The sequence below is a fragment of the Salvelinus fontinalis genome, chromosome 6 (assembly GCF_029448725.1).
Source record: "Salvelinus fontinalis isolate EN_2023a chromosome 6, ASM2944872v1, whole genome shotgun sequence".
Classification (NCBI taxonomy): Eukaryota; Metazoa; Chordata; class Actinopteri; order Salmoniformes; family Salmonidae; genus Salvelinus; species Salvelinus fontinalis.
The window spans coordinates 76,696,294-76,721,556 of NC_074670.1; the positions used below are offsets into that span (position 1 = coordinate 76,696,294).

Sequence of the window (25,263 nt, forward strand, 5' to 3'; positions counted from 1 at the left end):
TCCTAGCCTCTGAGGATTAGAGAGCTGTATACTGTTGACAGAAAAGCCAAATCTGGACTTTCACCACATCCCACCATTGACTCAGAGACTCATACTCCTCTCTTCGCTGCCTCTGTAAACCTGTCCAAGAAGTCACATCTTGTAAGAGCTTTACATTGAACTTCCAATAGGATGCCTGCTGAGGCCTTGCTGGAATAGACAGCCGAGCCAGGGTTATGGGGTGATCCGAAAACCCCACCGGGAGAATGGTAGCACCCAACAGCCTATTGCTCTGATTCCTGGACATGTAAAAACGATCAAGTCGGGCTGCACTCACCCTAGCCCCAAAAACCTTCACCCATGTATACTGTGTTGTGTTGGGATGTTTAGTTCTCCAAACATCCACTAGGTCGAACTGGTTAATGATGTCCCTTAAAACTCCCACTGACTCTGAATGAGGCTCTTCTCCATTTCTGTCTTTCGTAAAATCCATTGTACAGTTCCAGTCCCCGCCGACCACCATCGTCTCCTCAGGCACTACCTGTGAGAGTTCCTGTCTAAGACCCCCAAATAGAACCCCCCTCTCTCTTCGTGTTAGGCGCATACACATTTATAAAGACAAAACCCATGTTGGTAATTTCTGCTTTTACAACAAGCAGCCTGCCCCTACACACCTCCTTTGAGGAGCACATTTTTACAGACAGACCCTTTACAAAAAGGACTGCCACCCCTACACAATGTGTCCCATGGCTCAACACACTTGCCCCTTTCCACCAGAGCCCCCAATCGACTTCATTCACCACATCACTATACGTCTCCTGCAGAAACAACACCTGTACATTTTCTGTTTTACATATTCACCCAACACACTCCTCTTTCCCGCATCTCTGGCACCATTTACATTAAGCAATCCTACCCAAAGAGTGTCCATAAGAAGTGGGAGAAAAGCCAGCAAAGAAAGAGACCAATAGCAAAGCTCAAAAAGCCCCAGTGCCATAAAGAAACTCTACATCTAAACAGTGTCTGAAGGTCGACCCTTGCACACTGTTGTGATCCACTTCCTCAACCTAAACTGTTTCCTGGGTGAGAGGACACTACGCCCTTCATTTTTCATACCATGTTGTACTGATCTGACAAACTTTCTCGGATCAGAGAAAAAATCCTCAAGATTAACTTTTTTCCCCTTGGTCTCATTCAGGAACCTTGTCAGTTCCCTCACCGTGTGCTTTGACCCCTCTGCTTGACTGGCTGTCAGCTCTGGACCCATTGAAGAGGAGTCTGAAAAAAAGCCTCTTCATTATCCTCTTCCTCAGACTTCCTTTCTCCCACTGGTGCTTGTGCCCTCACCTTGTCTACGGCCTTTATGTGGGCACGCAAAGCTCTTATTCCCCAAATCCCCACACTCAAAACACCGTAGACTATCTGTGCTGGCAAACCCTGCGTAGAGCCCGTCCCCATGCCTCACTTTAAAATGCACATTTAGCTGTTGCTCGTTGTTGTTCAGAAACATAAACACTTGCCTCCGAAATGAAACAACGTGCTTAACGGCATCTGCCTGAAAACCGGCTGACACGGAAACCGCTAGCAAACTACCCAAAACCACTCAGCTCTTTCCTGATTTGATCATCCGTAATAAACGGAGGCAAATTTGCAACTACCACCTGAAGGGGTAGAAAGAGGCAAAATTGGCACCAACACACCCCTTTCAAATATTCCACTAGCAATGAGCCTACCCACCAAATTTGCTCTTTTCATGAACACAACCACAACTTTGTTCAGTCTGGAAGCAGAATGTATAAATTCAGCTCCTACCTGTTCACCGACCGCGAGCAGAAACTCCTCCACCTTAACTCCGTTCTCAAGAACACACCTGAATCCATGCCGTATCGAAAGCGTCTCCTCCGCAATAGGCTGAGAAGCCATCGCGCAAACCACACCTTCCAAACCCCAGGAAACTAAAACTCTGTCCTCCTCCACCCTAACTTTGAAAAAACCTGTGGATACCGCTAAAACAAATAGTGCATTAACCCTCCACCATAGAAAATAACATTTGAAAGGAAAGACCAAGGACAGAATCAAGAAAATAAGTTAGGACAGAGCCCTCTACACCGAACACTCAAACTCCCAAAAACTCCCAGCATGCACTGCGAGAGAGATAGAGAGGGAGACAGAAAGAGAGAGAGAGAGTGAGACAGACAGAGAGAGAGAGAGAGAGACAGACAGACAGACAGACAGACAGACAGACAGACAGAGAGAGAGACAGAGAGACAGAGAGACAGAGAGACAGAGAGAGGGAGAGAGACAGAGAGACAGAGAGAGAGAGAGAGAGAGAGAGACAGAGAGAGAGAGAGAGAGAGAGAGAGAGAGAGAGAGAGAGAGAGAGAGAGAGAGAGAGAGAGAGAGAGAGAGAGAGAGAGAGAGAGAGAGAGACAGAGAGAGAGAGAGAGACAAAGAGAGAGAGAGAGACAGAGAGAGAGAGAGACAGAGAGAGAGAGACAGAGAGAGAGACAGAGAGAGAGACAGAGAGAGAGACAGAGAGAGACAGAGAGAGACGTACAAGGTCCTCTCCCTGTACTTTATCAGTTTCCATGGAGATGGGGCTGGGATGTGGAGTTGAGTTCATATTCCTGGGTTTGATCACACACACACACACACACACACACACACACACACACACACACACACACACACACACACACACACACACACACACACACACACACACACGACAAGCATTAAAATGTGGGGTCAGAACTACTCCACTTTGGTCTTCTACTATCTACCATTTACTATCTACTCTCTACCATCTACCATCTACTATATACCATCTACTATCTACCATCTACTATCTAACATCTACCATCTACTATATACCATCTACTCTCTACCATCTACTATCTACCGTCTACTATCTACCGTCTACTATCTACCATCTACTATCTACCATCTACTATATACCATCTACTCTCTACCATCTACTATCTACCATCTATTATCTACCATCTACCATCTACTATCTACCATCTACTATATACCATCTACTATCTACTATCTACCATCTACTCTCTACCATCTACTCTCTACCATCTACTCTCTACCATCTACTATCTACCATCTACTATATACCATTTACTATCTACCATCTACCATCTACTATATATCATCTACTCTCTACCATCTACTATCTACCATCTACTATATACCATCTACTCTCTACCATCTACTATCTACCATCTACTATCTACCGTCTACTATCTACCATCTACTATCTACCATCTACTATATACCATCTACTATCTACCATCTACTATCTACCGTCTACTATCTACCATCTACTATCTACCATCTACTATATACCATCTACTCTCTACCATCTACTATCTACCATCTACTATCTACCATCTACCATCTACTATCTACCATCTACTATATACCATCTACTATCTACTATCTACCATCTACTCTCTACCATCTACTCTCTACCATCTACTCTCTACCATCTACTATCTACCATCTACCATCTACTATATATCATCTACTCTCTACCATCTACTATCTACCATCTACTATATACCATCTACTCTCTACCATCTACTATCTACCATCTACTCTCTACCATCTACTATATACCATCTACTCTCTAACATCTACTATATACCATCTACTCTCTACCATCTACTATCTACCATCTACTATCTACCATCTACTATATACCATCTACCCTCTACCATCTATTATCTACCATCTACTATATACCATCTACTCTCTACCATCTACTCTCTACCATCTACTCTCTACCATCTACTATATACCATCTACTCTCTACCATCTACTATATACCATCTACTCTCTACCATCTACTCTCTACCATCTACTATCTACCGTCTACTATCTACCATCTACTATCTACCATCTACTATCTACCATCTACTATATACCATCTACTCCCTACCATCTACTATCTACCATCTACTATCTACCATCTACCATCTACTATCTACCATCTACTATATATCATCTACCATTTACTATATACCATCTACTCTCTAACATCTACTATCTACCATCTACTCTCTACCATCTACTTTCCACCATGTACCGTGTACCATCTACCATCTACTATATACCATCTACTATATACCATCTACCATCTACTATATACCATCTACTATATACCATCTACTATATACCATCTACTCTCTACAATCTACTATCTACCATCTACTATCTACCATCTACCATCTACTATCTACCATCTACTATATATCATCTACCATTTACTATATACCATCTACTCTCTAACATCTACTATCTACCATCTACTCTCTACCATCTACTTTCCACCATGTACCGTCTACCATCTACCATCTACTATCTACCATCTACTATCTACCATCTACCATCTACTATCTACCATCTACTATATATCATCTACCATTTACTATATACCATCTACTCTCTAACATCTACTATCTACCATCTACTCTCTACCATCTACTTTCCACCATGTACCGTCTACCATCTACCATCTACTATATACCATCTACCATATACCATCTACCATCTACTATATACCATCTACTATATACCATCTACTATATACCATTTACTATATACCATCTACTCCCTACCATCTACTATCTACCATCTACTCTCTACCATCTACTATCCACCATGTACCGTCTACTATCTACCATCTACTATATATCATCTATCCTCTACCATCTACCGTCTACTATCTACCATCTACTATATATCATCTACTATCTACCATCTACTATATATCATCTACTATCTACCATCTACCATCTACTATATACCATCTACTATATACCATCTACTATATACAGTCTACCATCTACTATATACCATCTACTATATTCCGTCTACCATCTACTATCTACCACCTCTTTCTAGCTCTCTATCTCTCTGTCTCTCTCTCTCGCTCTCTCTCTGTCTCTCTCTCTCTCTATCTCTCTGTCTCTCTCTATCTCTCTGTCTCTCTGTCTCTCTCTATCTCTGTCTCTCTCTATATCTGTCTCTCTGTCTCTCTGTCTCTCTCTATCTCTCTGTCTCTTTGTCTCTCTCTATCTCTCTGTCTCTCTCTATCTCTCTGTCTCTCTGTCTCTCTTTCTGTCTTTCTGTTTCTCTTTCTCTCCACTATTTCTTTCTCCCTTGCCTGATCTCTCTCTCTATCTCTCTGTCTCTCTCTATCTCTCTGTCTCTCTGTCTCTCTCTATCTCTGTCTCTCTCTATATCTGTCTCTCTGTCTCTCTGTCTCTCTCTATCTCTCTGTCTCTTTGTCTCTCTCTATCTCTCTGTCTCTCTCTATCTCTCTGTCTCTCTGTCTCTCTTTCTGTCTTTCTGTTTCTCTTTCTCTCCACTATTTCTTTCTCCCTTGCCTGATCTCTCTCTCTCCTACACAGTCCTCTATTTCCTCCTCTGTCTCTTTAAATCTCTCTCTCATCTCTTTTCTTTGCCCTGCTCTTCCACCCTCTTTTTTCTACCAGCCTTTGTATATATTTCTCTCTCTTTGTCACACACACACGGCTCACACACACACGGCTTACACACACACACACAGGGCTTGAGTGTAATTTTGATCAGCAGACAGTAACAGCCCAGTATCTGCTTTTCTAGTTCTGGGTTTAACGTGTGAATCACTCTGTGCCAAAGCATTCTATTATATTCACACTAATGAGCCACAGAGAACTCTCACTTCTCCTGATAAACTTGATGCATTTTTTAACAGACATAACTCTCAGAACTACAGATCCCAGACATAACTCTCAGAACTACAGATCCCAGACAAAGCTCTCAGAACTACAGAACCCAGACTTAACTCTCAGAACTACAGATCTCAGACATCTCTCAGAACTACAGATCTCAGACATATCTCTCAGAACTACATAACACAGACATAACTCTCAGAACTACAGATCCCAGACATAACTCTCAGAACTACAGATCCCAGACATAACTCCCAGAACTACAGATCCCAGACATAACTCTCAGAACTAAAGATACCATGGTAGATGTTGGGACTGCCTGGCAGGTTACAGATCCCATGGTAGATGATAGTACTGTCTGGCTGTCTGGCTACAGATCTCATGGTAGATGGTAGTACTGTCTGGCTGGCTACAGATCTCATCATGGTAGATCACAGGTGTCAAACTCATTCCACGGGGGGCCGAGTGTCTGCGGGTTTTCGCTCCTCCCTTGTACTTGATTGATGAATTAACATCACTAATTAGTTAGGAACTCCCCACACCTGGTTGTCTAGGGCTTTATTGAAAGGAAAAACCAAAAACCTGCAGACACTAGGCCCTCCGTGGAATGAGTTTGACACCCCTGTGGTAGATGATAGTACTGTCTGGCTGTCTGGCTACAGATCTCATGGTAGATGGTAGTACTGTCTGTCTGGCTGGTTACAGATCCCATGGTAGATGATAGTACTGTCTGGCTACAGATCTCATGGTAGATGGTAGTACTGTCTGGCTACAGATCTCATGGTAGATGGTAGTACTGTCTGGCTGGTTACAGATCCCATGGTAGATGGTAGTACTGTCTGGCTGACTACAGATCCCATGGTAGATGGTAGTACTGTCTGGCTGGCTACAGATCTCATCATGGTAGATGGTAGTATTGTCTGGCTGGCTACATATCTCATCATGGTAGATGGTAGTACTGTCTGACTGGCTACATATCTCATCATGGTAGATGGTAGTACTGTCTGGCTGGCTACAGATCTCATCATGGTAGATGGTAGTACTGTCTGGCTGGCTACAGATCTCATCATGGTAGATGGTAGTACTGTCTGGCTGGCTACAGATCTCATCATGGTAGATGGTAGTACTGTCTGGCTGGCTACATATCTCATCATGGTAGATGGTAGTACTGTCTGGCTGGCTACAGATCTCATCATGGTAGATGGTAGTACTGTCTGGCTGGCTACATATCTCATCATGGTAGATGGTAGTACTGTCTGGCTGGCTACATATCTCATCATGGTAGATGGTAGTACTGTCTGGCTGGCTACATATCTCATCATGGTAGATGGTAGTACTGTCTGGCTGGCTACATATCTCATCATGGTAGATGGTAGTACTGTCTGGCTGGCTACATATCTCATCATGGTAGATGGTAGTACTGTCTGGCTGGCTACAGATCCCATGGTAGATGGTAGTACTGTCTGGCTGGCTACAGATCTCATGGTAGATGGTAGTACTGTCTGGCTGGCCACAGCCCAGTCACAACCACAGGCTTAGGTTCATTGTGTAATTATTGATGTATTCCTCTACTACCCCCTTATATACACATACAAAACACACACAACTCTAGATTTTACACAAACACACACACAAATGCACATGCATTTTCTCTCTCTCTCTCTCTCTCTCTCTCTCTCTCTCTCTCTCTCTCTATTTCAAACTCTCAAACTCTCTCTCTCTTTCAAACTCTCAAACTCTCTCTCGCTTTCAAACTCTCTCTCTCTCTCTGTCTCTCTATCTCTCTCTCTCCCAGGACTCACATAACATAACAACCACCTCCCTGGACGGACGGACAAGCCCAGTGATGTGATAGGTTGACAGACGTCTGTCCCAGAAGGAGCAGTGTTGTAGACAGAGAACAATGGGCCAGAACTAATAGATCTGATTCAAACTGAGTAACCAGCCAGAGCCTTCCCCCCTGCCTCGGGCTCTATCTGCCCTTTTCTGACCAGCTACACACACATGCACATACACACACACACATGCATCTACATTCACACACACATGCATCTACATTCACACGCACATGCAAGCACGCACCACACACAGTAGTCGTGCGCGGGTCAGCTGTTTGGTCAACTGCACCCGCCCACAACCGGCCCGACTATATATGATAAAGTGAAATCTAAGGCCCACACCTGACCCTAACCCACTGATATAGAACATCTGAGGCCCACACCCGACCCTAACCCACTGATATAGAACATCTGAGGCCCACACCCGACCCTAACCCACTAATATAGAACATCTGAGGCCCACACCCAACCCTAACCCACTGATATAGAACATCTGAGGCCCACACCCAACCCTAACCCACTGATATAGAACATCTGAGGCCCACACCCGACCCTAACCCACTGATATAGAACATCTGAGGCCCACACCCGACCCTAACCCGCTAATATAGAACATCTGAGGCCCACACCCAACCCTAACCCACTAATATAGAACATCTGAGGCCCACACCCGACCCTAACCCACTAATATAGAACATCTGAGGCATGCACCCAACCCTAACCCACTAATATAGAACATCTGAGGCATGCACCCGACCCTAACCCACTGATATAGAACATCTGAGGCCCACACCCGACCCTAACCCACTGATATAGAACATCTGAGGCCCACACCCAACCCTAACCCACTAATATAGAACATCTTCTGTTGGCTACAGTCAGAGACGGCGTAAAGATCTTTTGACAGGGGGTGCAGCATTTTTTGTTGTTGCCTGGTTTAGATATGTTTCTGCTTATAATTTCCGACATTTTGGTAGTCTATTTGTTCGTCAACTTACCTATATTTACATAGATGCAGCTTCTCTTGTCTTTACATGTTGCCCTAGAGGACTAAATAAACCCCTGCTCACCAGAATAATGTTGATATAAATTGATAGAATGCTTCAATATATTGGCAGGTTTCTCTGTCATCTCTGCTTCTTTCGGGGCTGAAAGAAGTTTAGGGGCCGGGGGGAAAATGCAATAACACATAGATTTTTTTATTCTTTTTTATTTTCGAATGACATCAGTTTGACCGGTTGTAAGGAAATAGAAAGCTGTGAAACAAACCAACATGTTGCTGATAAGATTTCACTTTGGCTTGGATGCATAATTATTTTATGTGGTTGAAATTATATCAGTTTTTAAAAATGTATTTAACCTTTATTTAGCTAGGCAAGTCACTTCAGGACAAATTCTTATTTACAATGATGGCCTACCCCGGCCAAACAAATGTGCACTGTCCGATACTCCCAATCATGGTCGGATGTGATATAGCCTGGATTTGAACCAGGTACTGTAGTGACACCTCTTACACTGAGATGCAGTGTCTTAGACCACTGCGCCACTCGGGAGCTTTTATGATGCGGATAAAGAGGGACCGTCTGTAGAGGTGCTATAACTCCACATTCACATTCTCTCAAGATGCTGAAAGCAAGAAATCATATTTCTCCGCTCCTTTCCGTGTCAACATTTTGCATACATTTGGTGGATCATTTTACTGCAAGCAATGCTTAATTCTGCAGGTGTTAATAGTAAGGCTACAGTTGAAGTGGGAAGTTTACATACACCTTATAGCCAAATACAAACTCAGTTTTTCACAATTCCTGACATCAAATCAAAGTTTATTTGTCACGTGAATACAACAGGTGTAGTAGACCTTACAGTGAAATGCTGAATACAACAGGTGTAGTAGACCTTACAGTGAAATGCTGAATACAACAGGTGTAGTAGACCTTACAGTGAAATGTGGATACAACAGGTGTAGTAGACCTTACAGTGAAATGCTGAATACAACAGGTGTAGTAGACCTCACAGTGAAATGCTGAATACAACATGTGTAGTAGACCTTAATGTGAAATGCTGAATACAACAGGTGTAGTAGACCTTACCGTGAAATGCTGAATACAACAGGTGTAGTAGACCTTACAGTGAAATGCTGAATACAACAGGTGTAGTAGACCTTACAGTGAAATGCTGAATACAACAGGTGTAGACCTCACAGTGAAATGCTGAATACAACAGGTGTAGTAGACCTTACAGTGAAATGCTGAATACAACAGGTGTAGTAGACCTTACAGTGAAATGCTGATTACAACAGGTGTAGTAGACCTTACAGTGAAATGCTGAATACAACAGGTGTAGTAGACCTTACAGTGAAATGCTGAATACAACAGGTGTAGTAGACCTTACAGTGAAATGCTGAATACAACAGGTGTAGTAGACCTTACAGTGAAATGCTTACTTACAGGCTCTAACCAATAGTGCAAAAAAGGTATTAGGTGAACAATAGGTAGGTAAAGAAATAAAACAGTAAAAAGACAGGCTATATACAGTAGCGAGGCTATAAAAATAGCGAGGCTACATACAGACACCGGTTAGTCGGGCTGATTGAGGTAGTATGTACATGTAGATATGGTTAAAGTGACTATGCATATATGATGAACAGAGAGTAGCAGTAGCGTAAAAGAGGGATTGGCGGGTGGTGGGTGGGACACAATGCAGATAGCCCGGTTAGCCACTGTGCGGGATCACTGGTTGGTCGGCCCAATTGAGGTAGTATGTACATGAATGTATAGTTAAAGGGACTATGCATATATGATAAACAGAGAGTAGCAGCAGCGTAAAAAGAGGGGTTGAGGTCTCTTTGTCTTAGACTTGGCACTCCGGTACCGCTTGCCATGCGGTAGTAGAGAGAACAGTCTATGACTGGGGTGGCTGGGGTCTTTGGCAATTTTTAGGGCCTTCCTCTGACACCACCTGGTGTAGAGGTCCTGGATGGCAGACAACTTAGCCCCAGTGATGTACTGGGCCGTACGCAGTTGGGCGCCCGTAAAACTGTTGCCATTTCTTCCGGCGCCGTTTTGAATCATGACATTTAATCCTAGTAAAAATTCCCTGTCTTAGGTCAGTTAGGATCACCACTTTATTTTAAGAATGTGAAATGTCAGAATAATAGTAGAGAGAATGATTTATTTCAGCTTTTATTTCTTTCATCACATTCCCAGTGGGTCAGAAGTTTACATGCACTCAATTAGTATTTGGTAGCATTGCCTTTAAATTGTTTAACTTGGGTCAAACGCTTCATGTAGCCTTCCACAAGCTACCCACAATAAGTTGGGTGAATTTTAAACCATTCCTCCTGACAGAGCTGGTGTAACTGAGTCAGGTTTGTAGGCCTCCTTGCTCGCACAAGCTTTTTCAGTTCTGCCCACAAATTTTCTATTGGATTGAGGTCAGGGCTTTGTGATGGCCACTCCAATACCTTGGCTTTGTTGTCCTTAACTTTTACTGCCTCTGAAACCCGGATCCGGGATCCCCCCCCACCCCCCCACACTGATTAGCATCGCTAGCATAGCGTCACATTTAAATAGTAGCATCTAAATATCATTAAATCACAAGTCCAAGACACCTAATGAAAGATACAGATCTTGTGAATAAAGTCACCATTTCAGATTTTTTAAATGTTTTACAGGGAAGACAAAATATGTAAATCTATTAGCTAACCATGTTAGCAAAAGACACCCTTTTTCTTTGTCCACCATTTTTTCTCAACACCAGTAGCTATCACCAATTCGGCTAAACTAAGATATTGATAGCCACTAACCAAGAAAAAACCTCATCAGATGACAGTCTGATAACATATTTATGGTATAGGATAGGTTTTGTTAGAAAAATGTGCATATTTCAGGTATAAATCATAGTTTGCCATTGCAGCCACCAACACAAATCTCACCAAAGCGACTAGAATTACTACAGAGAGCAACGTGTATGACCAATTTACTCATCATAAAACATTTCATAAAAATAGACAAAGCATAGCAATGGAAAGACACAGATCTTGTGATTTCAGACAACATTTCAGATTTTCTAAGCGTTTTACAGCGAAAACACAATAAATCGATAAGTGAGCATACCACATGTGCAAACGTCACCCCAGCATGAATTCAAGCCAAAGGGAGCGATATCGTTATCATCGCCAAAAGATATACATTTTTTCACTAACCTTTTCAGAATTCTTCCGATGACACTCCTGTAACATCATATTGCAACATACATATATTGTTTGTTCGAAAATGTGCATATTTAGCCATAAAAAACCGTGGTTATACAATGAAAATAGTAGCAAATCAAGCCTGAACATGTCGGACGCCATCTTTCATAGTGCTCTAGTTTAATCGAAAGCTAATCATATACTTGACTAAAAAATACAGGGTTGACAGGAATCGAAAGACAAATTAGTTCTTAATGCAATCGCTGATTTACATTTCTAAAATTATCCTTACTGTGCAATACAGGGTTCGCCAAGCGAAGCTATAGCAAACAAGATGGCGGATTATGCGTTTAAAATATTTCGACAGAACAACGATTTATCATATTAAATATTTCTTACTATGAGGTGATTTTCCATCAGATTCTTGGGCAATGCATCCTTTCTTGGGTCTAATCTTCTTTTGGTCGAAAGATGTCCTCTGTCCGTCGAAATGACCACTAACGTTCGACCGGGACCCCGAAACGTGCCCGGTGCTTGAAAGTGCATAACAAAGCAATGCCTCAAAATCGCACTAAACGGATCTAAATTGCTATAAAACTGTTCAGATTAACTACGTTATGATGTTTCTAACTCCTATATCGAATTAAATTACAGACAGATACATTTCACGTTGATAACCGAGCCTCTGAAAATGGCATCCCGAGGTCCTCTTCTGCGTAATGGCAAGAGTCGAAAGGGGGGCTACCCTCACTCCTTGGCCTTTTATAACCTCTGAGAGCTACGCAGAAAGCCCATTCCACTTCTCATTGGTTACTGACATCCAGGGGAAGGCGGGTGCAGTTCATGTCGTTCCATAGGATATACACAGACTTTCAAAACTGATCTGAAATCAGAGCTTCGCTCTCAGACCATCGCAGTACCTGTCATGGATTTTGCTGTAGAAAGAGTTCTGGGTCACCCACAGACAAAATTCCAACGGCTATAGAAACTAGAGAGTGTTTTCTATCCAATAGAATTAATAATATGCATATTGTACGATCAAGAATTGAGCACGAGGCAGTTTAATTTGGCGACACCCAGAAATAAAAAATGCTAATTGCGCCACCTATTGGCAAAAGGTAAGCCATTTCGCCACAACTTTGGAAGTATGCTTGGGGTAATTGTCCATATGGAAGACCCATTTGCGACCAAGCTTTATCTTCCTGACTGATGTCTTGAGATGTTGCTTCAATATATCCACATAGTTTTCCTTCCTCATGATGCCATCTATTTTGTGAAGTGCACCAGTCCCTCCTGCAGCAAAGCACCCCCACAACATGATGATGCCACCCCTGTGCTTCACAGTTGGGATGGTGTTCTTCAGCTTGCAAGCATCCCCCTTTTTCCTCCAAACATAACAATGGTCATTATGGCCAAACAGTTCTATTCTTGTTTCATCAGAACAGAGGACATTTCTCCAAAAAGTAGGATCTTTGTCCCCATGTGCAGTTGCGAACCGTAGTCTGGCTTTTTTATGGAGGTTTTAGAGCAGTGGCTTTTTCCATGCTGAGCGGCCTTTCAGATTATGTCGATATAGGACTCGTTTCACTATATAGGAGTCGTTTTAGGATATAGGACTTGTTTTACTGTGGATATAGATTATTTTGTATCTGTTTCCTCCAGTGTCTTCACAAGGTCCTTTGCTGTTGTTCTGGGATTGATTTGCACTTTTCGCACCAAAGTATGTTCATCTCTAGGAGGCAGAGCGCATCTCCTTCCTGAGCGGTATGATGGCTGCGTGGTCCCATGGTGTTTATACTTGCTTACTATTGTTTGTACAGATGAACGTGGCACCTTCAGGCGTTTGGAAATTGTTCCAAGGATGAACCAGACTTGTGGAGGTCTACAATTTTTACTGAGGTCTTGGCTGATTTCTTTTGATTTTCCCATGATGTCAAGCAAAGAGGCACTGAATTTGAAGGTAGGCCTTGAAATACATCTACAGGTACACTTCCAATTGACTCAAATGATGATCAGAAGCTTCTAAAGCCATGACATCATTTTCTGGAATTTTTCCAAGCTGTTTGAAGGCACAGTCAACTTAGTGTATGTAAACTTCTGACCCACTGGAATTGTGATACAGTGAATTATAAGTGAAATAATCTGTCTGTAAACAATTGTTGGAAAATGACTTGTGTCATGCACAAAGTAGATGTCCTAACCAACTTGCCAAAACTATAGTTTGTTAACAAGACATTTGTGGAGTGGTTGAAAAACAAGTTTTAATGACTCCAACCTAAGTGTACGTAAACTTTCAACTAAACTGTATATCACTCCAGTGTAAATTGCTAAATTGTAATTTCTTCGCCACTATTGGCCTATTTATTGCCTTACCTCCTTACTTCATTTGCACACACTGTATACAGATTTTTCTATTGTGTTATGTATTATATATGTACATGTATTTATCCCATGTGTAACTCTGTGTTGTTTCTGTCGCACTGCTTTGGTTTATCTTGGCCAGGTCGCAGTTGTAAATGAGAACTTGTTCTCAACTGACCAACCTGGTTAAATGAAGGAAAATTTTATGCTGTTCTTGACATAATATGGACTTGGTCTTTAACCAAATAGGGCTATCTTCTGTATACTCCCTCTACCTTGTCACAACACAACTGATTGGCTCAAATTCATTAATAAGGAAAGAAATTCCACAAATGTACTCTTAAGGAGGCACACCTGTTATTTGAAATGCATTCCAGGTGATTATTATTATTAAATAGGTCACTGCCTCTTATTATGAGTGGCAAGCCGAGGAAGTAGTACACAGAGAAGGAGAGTGGGAGAGAGATAGAGAGAGGGGTTAACAGAGACAGAGACAGAGAGAGAGAGGGGGGGCGGTTGAGAAAGAGGGCGAGAGATTGAGAGAGAGTGGGGGGTTGAGAGCGAGAGAGAGAGATATGGAGAGAGAGAGGCGTAGAGAGGGAGAGAGATATGGAGGGAGACAAAGAGAGAGGGAAAGAGGGGAAATGCCTTCACCGTCTGCATGCTGCCTGTGTTATGATGCTCTATATGACAAAGGGTGAGGCTATCCGAGCAGAAGGGTTATCACAACAGAAGAGTTATCACAACAGAAGAGTTATCACAACAGAAGGGTTATCACAACAGAAGAGTTATCACAACAGAAGGGTTATCACAACAGAAGGGTTATCACAACAGAAGAGTTATCACAACAGAAGGGTTAACACAACAGAAGAGTTAACACAACAGAAGGGTTATCACAACAGAAGGGTTATCACAACAGAAGAGTTATCACAACAGAAGGGTTATCACAACAGAAGGGTTATCACAACAGAAGAGTTAACACAACAGAAGGGTTATCACAACAGAAGGGTTATCACAACAGAAGAGTTATCACAACAGAAGAGTTATCACAACAGAAGGGTTATCACAACAGAAGAGTTATCACAACAGAAGAGTTATCACAACAGAAGGGTTATCACAACAGAAGGGTTATCACAACAGAAGAGTTATCACAACAGAAGAGTTATCACAACAGAAGGGTTATCACAACAGAAGAGTTATCACAACAGAAGGGTTATCACAACAGAAGGGTTATCACAACAGAAGAGTTAACACAACAGAAGGGTTATCACAACAGAAGGGTTATCACAACAGAAGAGTTATCACAACAGAAGAGTTATCACAACAGAAGGGTTATCACAACAGAAGAGTTATCACAACAGAAGAGTTATCACAACAGAAGGGTTATCACAACAGAAGGGTTATCACAACAGAAGAGTTATCACAACAGAAGGGTTATCACAACAGAAGAGTTATCACAACAGAAGGGTTATCACAACAGAAGGGTTATCACAACAGAAGGGCTATCACAACAGACGGGTTATCACAACAGACGGGTTATCACAACAGAAGAGTTATCACAACAGAAGGGTTATCACAACAGAAGGGTTATCACAACAGAAGAGTTAACACAACAGAAGGGTTATCACAACAGAAGGGTTATCACAACAGAAGGGTTATCACAACAGAAGGGTTATCACAACAGAAGGGTTATCACAACAGAAGAGTTAACACAACAGAAGGGTTATCACAACAGAAGGGTTATCACAACAGAAGGGTTATCACAACAGAAGGGTTATCACAACAGAAGAGTTATCACAACAGAAGAGTTATCACAACAGAAGGGTTATCACAACAGAAGAGTTATCACAACAGCAGGGTTATCACAACAGAAGGGTTATCACAACAGAAGGTGAACAGAGGATCTACCCAATTAGCTGACAGTTCTTGGTCCCCTGAAATGTCCTCTGTAATCTCCATCTCTAATTGTATGTATTATTAAACCTACCATTATGTTCTCTAGTAGCATTTGACAAACCAGAATATAAATAATGTAAATAGTAAGCATTACAGGACCAAGAATAGAAGCTTTGAGGAAAAACAGATGTCAGCTCAACATGTGCGAGAGCCTCGTGTCCCTGTCTTTTGACATTGACCATAGCTCCCATTTTGGCCCTCTAGGTTAGTTTGGTATGTATTCTAAGACTCTAGTACCTGTGTTTGTGCACTGCAGATGGCTACACCACTGATGACATTGAGTTCTACTGGCGAGGGGGAGATGGAGCCGTGTCTGGGGTGGAGAGAATAGAACTGCCTCAGTTCTCCATCGTGGACTACAAACTGGTCTCCAAGAATGTGGTCTTCTCTACAGGTACACAGTGGCGGCCATGTTGATACAGTATACCTATGTATATCTATGGTTATACTGTCGATTTTCAGGGGTTGATACACAGATATTCTGTATATTACCTTTCTATGCTTTAGAGTTCTGATTCCCTCCACTTCAGGTCATTATTGTACTATACTATGTATTCTCAATGGTTTACCTGGTTAAATAAAGCAAAATAAAAAATAAATACAGTTCTGTCTGTATTCCTCCATGCAGGTTCCTACCCCCGCCTGTCACTGAGCTTCAAGCTAAAGAGGAACATCGGCTACTTTATCCTCCAGACCTACATGCCCTCGATCCTGATCACCATTCTGTCTTGGGTCTCCTTCTGGATCAACTATGATGCCTCCGCTGCCAGAGTGGCCCTGGGTAAGATTGCCCAACGATCGATCAATAAAGCCATCGAGATTCACCGGTCAATCAAAGCAATACAATTAAACTTATACAGTATAGCCATGTTTACAAACATTGGTATCATAGCGTTCGCATTGTTTTGAAATGTCATGTAAAATATGCATTGTTGTTCATGAGTGACATATAAAAGAAAGAAACGGAGTATTAATATTCTGCCCTAAACCAGATACGATAGTAATTACATATACTCCTTGCACCTTGATCGTATTGCTATCTAATGACAATTATATTAGTACTGTGAATGATTTGTGAAACCAGGGTTATTGGCCAGGATAAGGTCCTAATGAGCGCCCCAGTCCACTGACCTGTGTCAGGTGATTGTCAGGTGATTGTCAGGTGATTGTCAGGTGGAACTGGATCCTGATGAGAAAAGCTCTGATGAGCTTTTCTCTTATGCTGGTTGATTGGCTGGCTAGTTGGTTGGCTGTCTGGTTAATTGGCTGGCTGGCTGGTTGACTTGCTCTGTCTGTCTATCTTTCTGATGTGTAAACCATGATGCCTAAATATTCACCTGACTGGTTTATCTATCCCCGATGTCCAGATTTAAATAGCTGAATATATCCCCGATGTCCAGGTTTCATATAGCCCTGTCCTGAACATGAGCCCTGGTCTGAACATGAGCCCTGGTCTGAACATGAGCCCTGTCCTGAACATGAGCCCTGGTCTGAACATGAGCCCTGTCCTGAACATGAGCCCTGTCCTGAACATGAGCCCTGTCCTGAACATGAGCCTTGGTCTGAACATGAGCCCTGTCCTGAACATGAGCCCTGGTCTGAACATGAGCCCTGGTCTGAACATGAGCCATGTCCTGAACATGAGCCCTGTCCTGAACATGAGCCCTGTCCTGAACATGAGCCCTGTCCTGAACATGAGCCCTGTCCTGAACATGAGCCTAGTCCTGAACATGAGCCCTGTCCTGAACATGAGCCCTGGTCTGAACATGAGCCCTGTCCTGAACATGAGCCCTGTCCTGAACATGAGCCCTGGTCTGAACATGAGCCCTGGTCTGAACATGAGCCCTGTCCTGAACATGAGCCCTGTCCTGAACATGAGCCCTGGTCTGAACATGAGCCCTGGTCTGAACATGAGCCCTGTCCTGAACATGAGCCCTGTCCTGAACATGAGCCCTGTCCTGAACATGAGCCCTGTCCTGAACATGAGCCCTGTCCTGAACATGAGCCCTGTCCTGAACATGAGCCCTGTCCTGAACATGAGCCCTGGTCTGAACATGAGCCCAGTCCTGAACATGAGCCCAGTCCTGAACATGAGCCCAGTCCTGAACATGAGCCCTGGTCTGAACATGAGCCCTGTCCTGAACATGAGCCCTGTCCTGAACATGAGCCCTGTCCTGAACATGAGCCCAGTCCTGAACATGAGCCCTGTCCTGAACATGAGCCCTGTCCTGAACATGAGCCCTGTCCTGAACATGAGCCCTGTCCTGAACATGAGCCCTGTCCTGAACATGAGCCCTGTCCTGAACATGAGCCCTGTCCTGAACATGAGCCCAGTCCTGAACATGAGCCCTGTCCTGAACATGAGCCCAGTCCTGAACATGAGCCCTGTCCTGAACATGAGCCTAGTCTTGAACATGAGCCCTGTCCTGAACATGAGCCCTGGTCTGAACATGAGCCCTGGTCTGAACATGAGCCCTGGTCTGAACATGAGCCCTGTCTTGAACATGAGCCCAGTCCTGAACATGAGCCTAGTCTTGAACATGAGCCCTGTCCTGAACATGAGCCCTGTCCTGAACATGAGCCCTGTGTATTGTTAATTCTAGCTCTAGATGGTATCAGAGGCCATGGGGAAAGCAGCATGAACAGGCGTAGTTAGCTGTGTGACTGCGTGGCCGATGGATGGCAGAGTTACGTATAATACCTATGAATCTGACCAAATGCAGATTATATAACGCAGAAATCTAACGTATCAAACACAATGGGTATATAATGCAGAAATCTAACGTATCAAACACAATGGGTGTATTGGGCCTAATAACACAGATGAGTAACGTATCAAACACAATGGGTGTATTGGGCCTAAAAACACAGATGAATCGTGCTGTGACTAATACCAGACCTGCATCCCAAATTACACCCTATTCCCTATATAGCGCACTACCCATAGGGTTCTGGTAAAAAAAAAGTAGTGCACTACCCATAGGGCTCTGGTAAAAAAAAGTAGTGCACTACCCATAGGGCTCTGGTAAAAAAAAGTAGTGCACTACCCATAGGGCTCTGGTAAAAAAAAGTAGTGCACTACCCATAGGGCTCTGGTAAAAAAAAGTAGTGCACTACTGCTTTGTAGGGAATAAGGTGTTAAAGGGGGTATCACACTGGGCTGCTTCTTTTGTCTACAGACGCATATATGATATATATATATGATGGCGCCGGAGGAGATGTCTGCCGTTTTACGGGCTCCTAACCAATTGTGCTTTTGTGTGTGTTTTTTCACGATATTTGTAACTTGTTTTTACATATTGTTTTTCTGCCACCATCTCTTATGACTGAAAAGAGCCTCTGGATATCAGGACAGCCATTACTCACCTCGTACTGGACAAAACATTTTCTTTAACGAGTCAAGGATTTACTTCAGAAAACGGACAAGGCCTGAATCCCCATCATTCGCATGAAGAAGAGACAGAGATATTGGGGATGTAGGTCGGGGTGCCTTTGTAAGGATCCAACGACGAGTGAGTAATCCCCCTCTACCATCAGTCCTATTAGCCAACGTGCAATCATTGGATAACAAAATGGATGAGCTCCCATCAAGACTATCCTACCAATGGGACATTAAAAACGGTCATATTTTATGTTTCACTGAGTCGTGGCTGAATGACTACATGGATAACATACAGCTGGCTGGGTTTTTGCTCCATCGGCAAGACAGTACAGCTGCCTCCAGTAAGATAAGGGGTTGGTGGTCTGTGTCTATTTGTAAATAACAGCTGGTGCAAGAAATCTAATATTAAGGAAGTCTCAAGGTTTTCCTCACCTGAGTTAAAGTATCTCATGATAAGCTGTAGACTACACTATTTACCAAGAGAGTTGAAATCTATATTTTTTGTAGCTATGAAATTTACCACCACAACCGATGCTGGCGCTAAGACAACGAGCGAGCTGTATAAGGCCATAAACAAACAAGAAAATGCTCATCCAGAGGTGGCGCTCCTAGTGGCCAGGGACTTTAATGCAGGGAAACTGAAATCCGTTTTGCCTAGTTTCTACCAGCATGTTAAATGTGCAACCAGAGGGAAAAAAATTCTAAACAAACTTGACTCCACACACATAGACACGTACAAAGCTCTCCCTCACTCTCAATTTGGCAAATCTGACCACAATTCTACCCTCATGATTCCTGCTTACAAGCAAAAAACTAAAGCAGGAAGGACAAGTCAATAAGGAAGTGGTCAGATGACACAGACGCTAAGCTACAGGACTGTTTTTCTAGCACAGACTGGAATATGTTTCGGGATTTTTCCGATGGCATTGAGGAGTACACCACATCAGTCACTGGCTTCATCAATAAGTGCCTCAATGATGTCATACCTCAACCAGAAGCCATGGATTACAGGCAACATCCACACTGAGCTAAAGGGTAGAGCTGCCACTTTCAATTAGCGGGACTCAAACCCAGAAACTTATAACAAATCCCACTATGCCCACTGACGAACCATCAAACAGGAAAAGCGTCAATACAGGACTAAGATTGAAACTTACTACATTAATCTTACGACACTCGTCGGATGAGGCAGGGCTTGCAAACTATTATGGACTACAAAGGGAAGCACAGCCTTGAGCTGTCCAGTGACACGAGCCTACCAGACGAGCTAAATGCCTTCTATGCTCGCTTCGAGGCAAGCAATACTGAAGCATGCATGAGAGCACCAGCTGTTCCAGACGACTGTGTGATCACGCTCTCCATAGCCAATGTGAGTAAGACCTTTAAACAGGTTAACATTCACAAGGCCACGGAGCAGAAGGATTACCAGGACGTGTACTGTACTCTGATCATGCGCTGACCAACTGGCAAGTGTCTTCACTGTCATTTTCAACCTGTCCCTGACCAAGTCTGTAATAGCAACATGTTTCAAGCAGACCACCATAGTCCCTGTACCCAAGGAAGCGAAGGTAACCTGCCTAAATGATTACCGCCCCGTAGCACTCACGTCTGTAGCCATGAAGTGCTTTGAAAGGCTGGTCATGGCTCACATCAACAGCATCCTCCCGGATACTCTAGACCCACTCCAATTTGCATACTGCCCCAACAGATCCACAGATGATGCAATCTTTATTGCACTCCACACTGCCCTTTCCCACCTGGACAAAAGAAACACCTACGTATGTGAGAACGCTATTCATTGACTACAGCTTATCGTTTAACACGTACGGTATACTGCACTTGTTCGGCGCATGTGACAAATAACATTTTGATTTGATTTGATTCCTGAACCCTTTGGTTGGTCCCCTGGAATTTGGACAGAGACTCAACACTCACATACACATACACACGCACGCAAACACACCTATGAACGCATACACACCCACATGACAGTACATGAATGAACACACACAAACATACCCCCACACGTGTGCCCATACACAGCTAGGCGGAAGTGTCATGTAGATGTTGGGGATTGAGGAACCATCTGTCCGTATGGGTTCATTAGGTCTGTAGAATGAGGAACCATCTGTCCGTAGGGGTTCATTAGGTCTGTAGAATGAGGAACCATCTGTCCGTAGGGGTTCATTAGGTCTGTAGAATGAGGAACCATCTGTCCGTAGGGGTTCATTAGGTCTGTAGAATGAGGAACCATCTGTCTGTATGGGATCATTAGGTCTGTAGAATGAGGAACCATCTGTCCGTAGGGGTTCATTAGGTCTGTAGAATGAGGAACCATCTGTCTGTATGGGATCATTAGGTCTGTAGAATGAGGAACCATCTGTCCGTAGGGGTTCATTAGGTCTGTAGAATGAGGAACCATCTGTCCGTAGGGGTTCATTAGGTCTGTAGAATGAGGAACCATCTGTCCGTATGGGTTCATTAGGTCTGTAAAGGTGCCAAACTACTACACTACTATGGAGTTGTTTACTACTCACATCCCTGTTGGCTGTTTCCCGACCCTGTACCAGGAGGACACAGGATTAGTCTGGTTCTTTATCACATACAGAATCAGATATAAACTGAAGCTGATTTCATCTCCTTTGAATACACACACCTGACACCCATTTCACGTTTACGGTATATTGATTCGATTGAAAGCACAATTGCTTTTAAACAATAATGAAAAACTGTTTATATTCTGGGCAGCAGATGAGGACAGTAAACGTTGAAAACACTAGTTTGATGATTAGTCATCTTAATTGTTTGTTTACGACTAAATTCTCTTTCCATTGATCTCCGGTGTTTTTTGATAACTATTATAAAGCTGATAGGCTCTGAATGACTTGTTTATGACCTTATTTTGGTGAATGCTGTGATTGTAAAGGTCAAATGTGATCTCCAGGTATCACTACGGTGTTGACCATGACCACCATCAACACCCATCTGAGAGAGACTCTTCCTAAGATTCCCTACGTCAAGGCCATAGACATGTACCTGATGGGCTGCTTCGTGTTCGTCTTCCTGGCCCTGCTGGAGTACGCCTTCGTCAATTACATCTTCTTTGGACGTGGGCCCCAGAGGCAGAAGAGGGCCGCCGAGAAACTAGCCGTCGCCAACAACGAGAAACTCCGACCCGACCCCAATAAGGTAGGTGTCTCTGGATAGGAAGGGAGTAGGGACAGATGGTTCTAGAGAGGTTGTGTTGATGGTGTTGTGTGGTGTCGGATGCAGTAGGAGAACACAGGCTATTCTTTCTCTCAAGGTCAATGTGATGCTTCTGTGATCAACTGTTGACTAGATGTCCTTTACCAGGGTTCTCTCTGCACTAGCGCTCTACTACACCTCCATGTCCCATTGGTGTATCCATGTGTATCTATCAACCACAGTTCAATGAAAATACATCTTTATTAGTTAGACCAGGATTTGACAACATCTGACAGCAAGCGGCGATTTCTCCATGGTAACAGTGCTGATTTTGTATGCTTGCAGTGGATGGTGGGAAATGTAGTTCAGAGAGATGATGCTCTGTATGCCAGAATGAAACAGAGGGAAATTGACGCGTATGACACGATGTGGGATCCCATCTTTGTGGACGATGCCGCATTAGGACTAGGCGAGCAAAGAAATAAGGTACTGGAAGGTTTTGAAAGTCAAAACTTTAACAAATGTCATCAATCTGAATCAACCCCCCCCGATCAGAGGAAAATACTGTAGTATTTTTGTGCATTTCTTTAATTTTATTCTATAGATTTTTAAAGGCAACTTTAATCATCACTTCCCACCATTGTGTTTTTTTTCCCTTCTCTTGATTTGCTCTTCATGCATTTTCCTGACAAACATGTCATAGTAGTGGTTGAATAAATTACAGCATAGTTTCGATCTGCGTTCCAAATGGCACCATATTCTCTATTTAGTGCACTACTTTTGACCAGGGCCAATATAGGGAATAGGGTGCCATCTGGTACAGAGTCTACTTCTCAGTGAAGATATTATATACCTTTAATTGATGGGAAACCCATAAAATGGGGGGACAGGAAATGCTGGTTGTAATTACAAGCTATTCCAAAGCTAATGTTGGTATGTTAGAAAAATGAAAATCTGAGGTAAATTGATAACTCTCCCAAATAACAAGTGAAGCAATTGAAAGGAAATGAGATGGTTAGTGGCATATTATCTCTCAGCCTAACAGAGAAGAAAAAGACAAAAGATTATTTCTCATTCTGAGTTTTGCCAACTGAGTGGCTTTGGAACAGAGTATAAACAACAGATATCATTGATTTTTTTTTCCATTCAACTATTAAGTTGAAAATCTTTTTGATTTAGTTTTGCTGTTTTGTTTGATTCTGAAGTCAGGCTATGGATGAAGAAACTTCCGATCCACTTCCTCAGTCCTCACAGCGTCTCTCCTCACCTAAACCTAACTTTGACCCCTGAACCTTCAACCTTAAGCTCTACTTCATCTTTGCAATATTTCCTTATTACTGTTTCTCTCAACCTTTATCCTCTCACATTTCTTCTTTTTGTTTACGTTGTTTGTTTACTTGGTTTGTCTTGTTCTGACTAGACAGAATGTTAACCACATGCTGGCTGAAATTATGAGATGACAATGAAGATAATTTCGCCATGAGAATGATTTATATATATAGAACACTACCGTTCAAAAGTTTGGGGTCACTTGGAAATGTCCCTGTTTTTGAAAGAAAGAAAAAATGGTCAGTTAAAATAACATCAAATTGATCAGTGTAGACATTGTTAATGTTGTAAATGACTATTGTAGCGGGAAACAGCTGATTTTTTATGGAATATTTACATAGGCGTACAGAGGCCCATTATCAGCACCCATCACTCCTGTGATCCAATGGCACGTTGTGTTAGCCAATCCAAGTTCATCATTTTAAAAGGCTAATTGATCATTACCAGTCTCAACACCAGTCTCAACGTCAACAGTGAAGAGGCGACTCTGGGATGCTGGCCTTCTAGCCAGAGTTCCTCTGTCCAGTCTCAACGTCAACAGTGAAGAGGCGACTCTGGGATGCTGGCCTTCTAGCCAGAGTTCCTCTGTCCAGTGTCTGTGTTCTTTTGCCTATCTTAATCTTTTTTTTTCATTGGCCAGTCTGAGATATGGCTTTTTCTTCGCAACTCTGCCTAGAAGGCCGGCATCCCGGAGTTGCCTCTTCACTGTTGATGTTGAGACTGGTGTTTTGCGGGTACTACACTGCTCAAAAAAATAAAGGGAACACTTAAACAACACAATGTAACTCCAAGTCAGTCACACTTCTGTGAAATCAAACTGTCCACTTAGGAAGCAACACAGATTGACAATAAATTTCACATGCTGTTGTGCAAATGGAATAGACAAAAGGTGGAAATTATAGGCAATTAGCAAGACACCCCCCAAAACAGGAGTGATTCTGCAGGTGGTGACCACAGACCACTTCTCAGTTCCTATGCTTCCTGGCTGATGTTTTGGTCACTTTTGAATGCTGGCGGTGCTCTCACTCTAGTGGTAGCATGAGACGGAGTCTACAACCCACACAAGTGGCTCAGGTAGTGCAGTTCATCCAGGATGGCACATCAATGCGAACTGTGGCAAAAAGGTTTGCTGTGTCTGTCAGCGTAGTGTCCAGAGCATGGCGGCCCTACCAGGAGACAGGCCAGTACATCAGCAGACGTGGAGGAGGCCGTAGGAGTGCAACAACCCAGCAGCAGGACTGGTACCTCCGCCTTAGTGCAAGGAGGTGCACTGCCAGCGCCCTGCAAAATGACCTCCAGCAGGCCACTGAG

The 25,263-nt window shown here is 43.1% G+C and overlaps 1 protein-coding gene across 2 annotated transcripts in view; it reads left to right on the plus strand.

Moving 5' to 3' along the window:
• The window catches only part of LOC129858464 (gamma-aminobutyric acid receptor subunit beta-2-like), a 94,776-nt gene that overhangs the window by 63,997 nt on the left and 5,516 nt on the right, over window positions 1–25,263 (plus strand). Inside the window, exons 6-9 of one of the 2 annotated variants that reach the window (XM_055927714.1) lie at window positions 16,312–16,449; window positions 16,684–16,836; window positions 22,382–22,626; window positions 22,969–23,109. In XM_055927714.1, the coding sequence (XP_055783689.1) occupies window positions 16,312–16,449; window positions 16,684–16,836; window positions 22,382–22,626; window positions 22,969–23,109 (677 nt within the window). The remainder of the gene's footprint in view (window positions 1–16,311; window positions 16,450–16,683; window positions 16,837–22,381; window positions 22,627–22,968; window positions 23,110–25,263) is intronic. The other variant, XM_055927715.1, reaches the window with a different exon arrangement.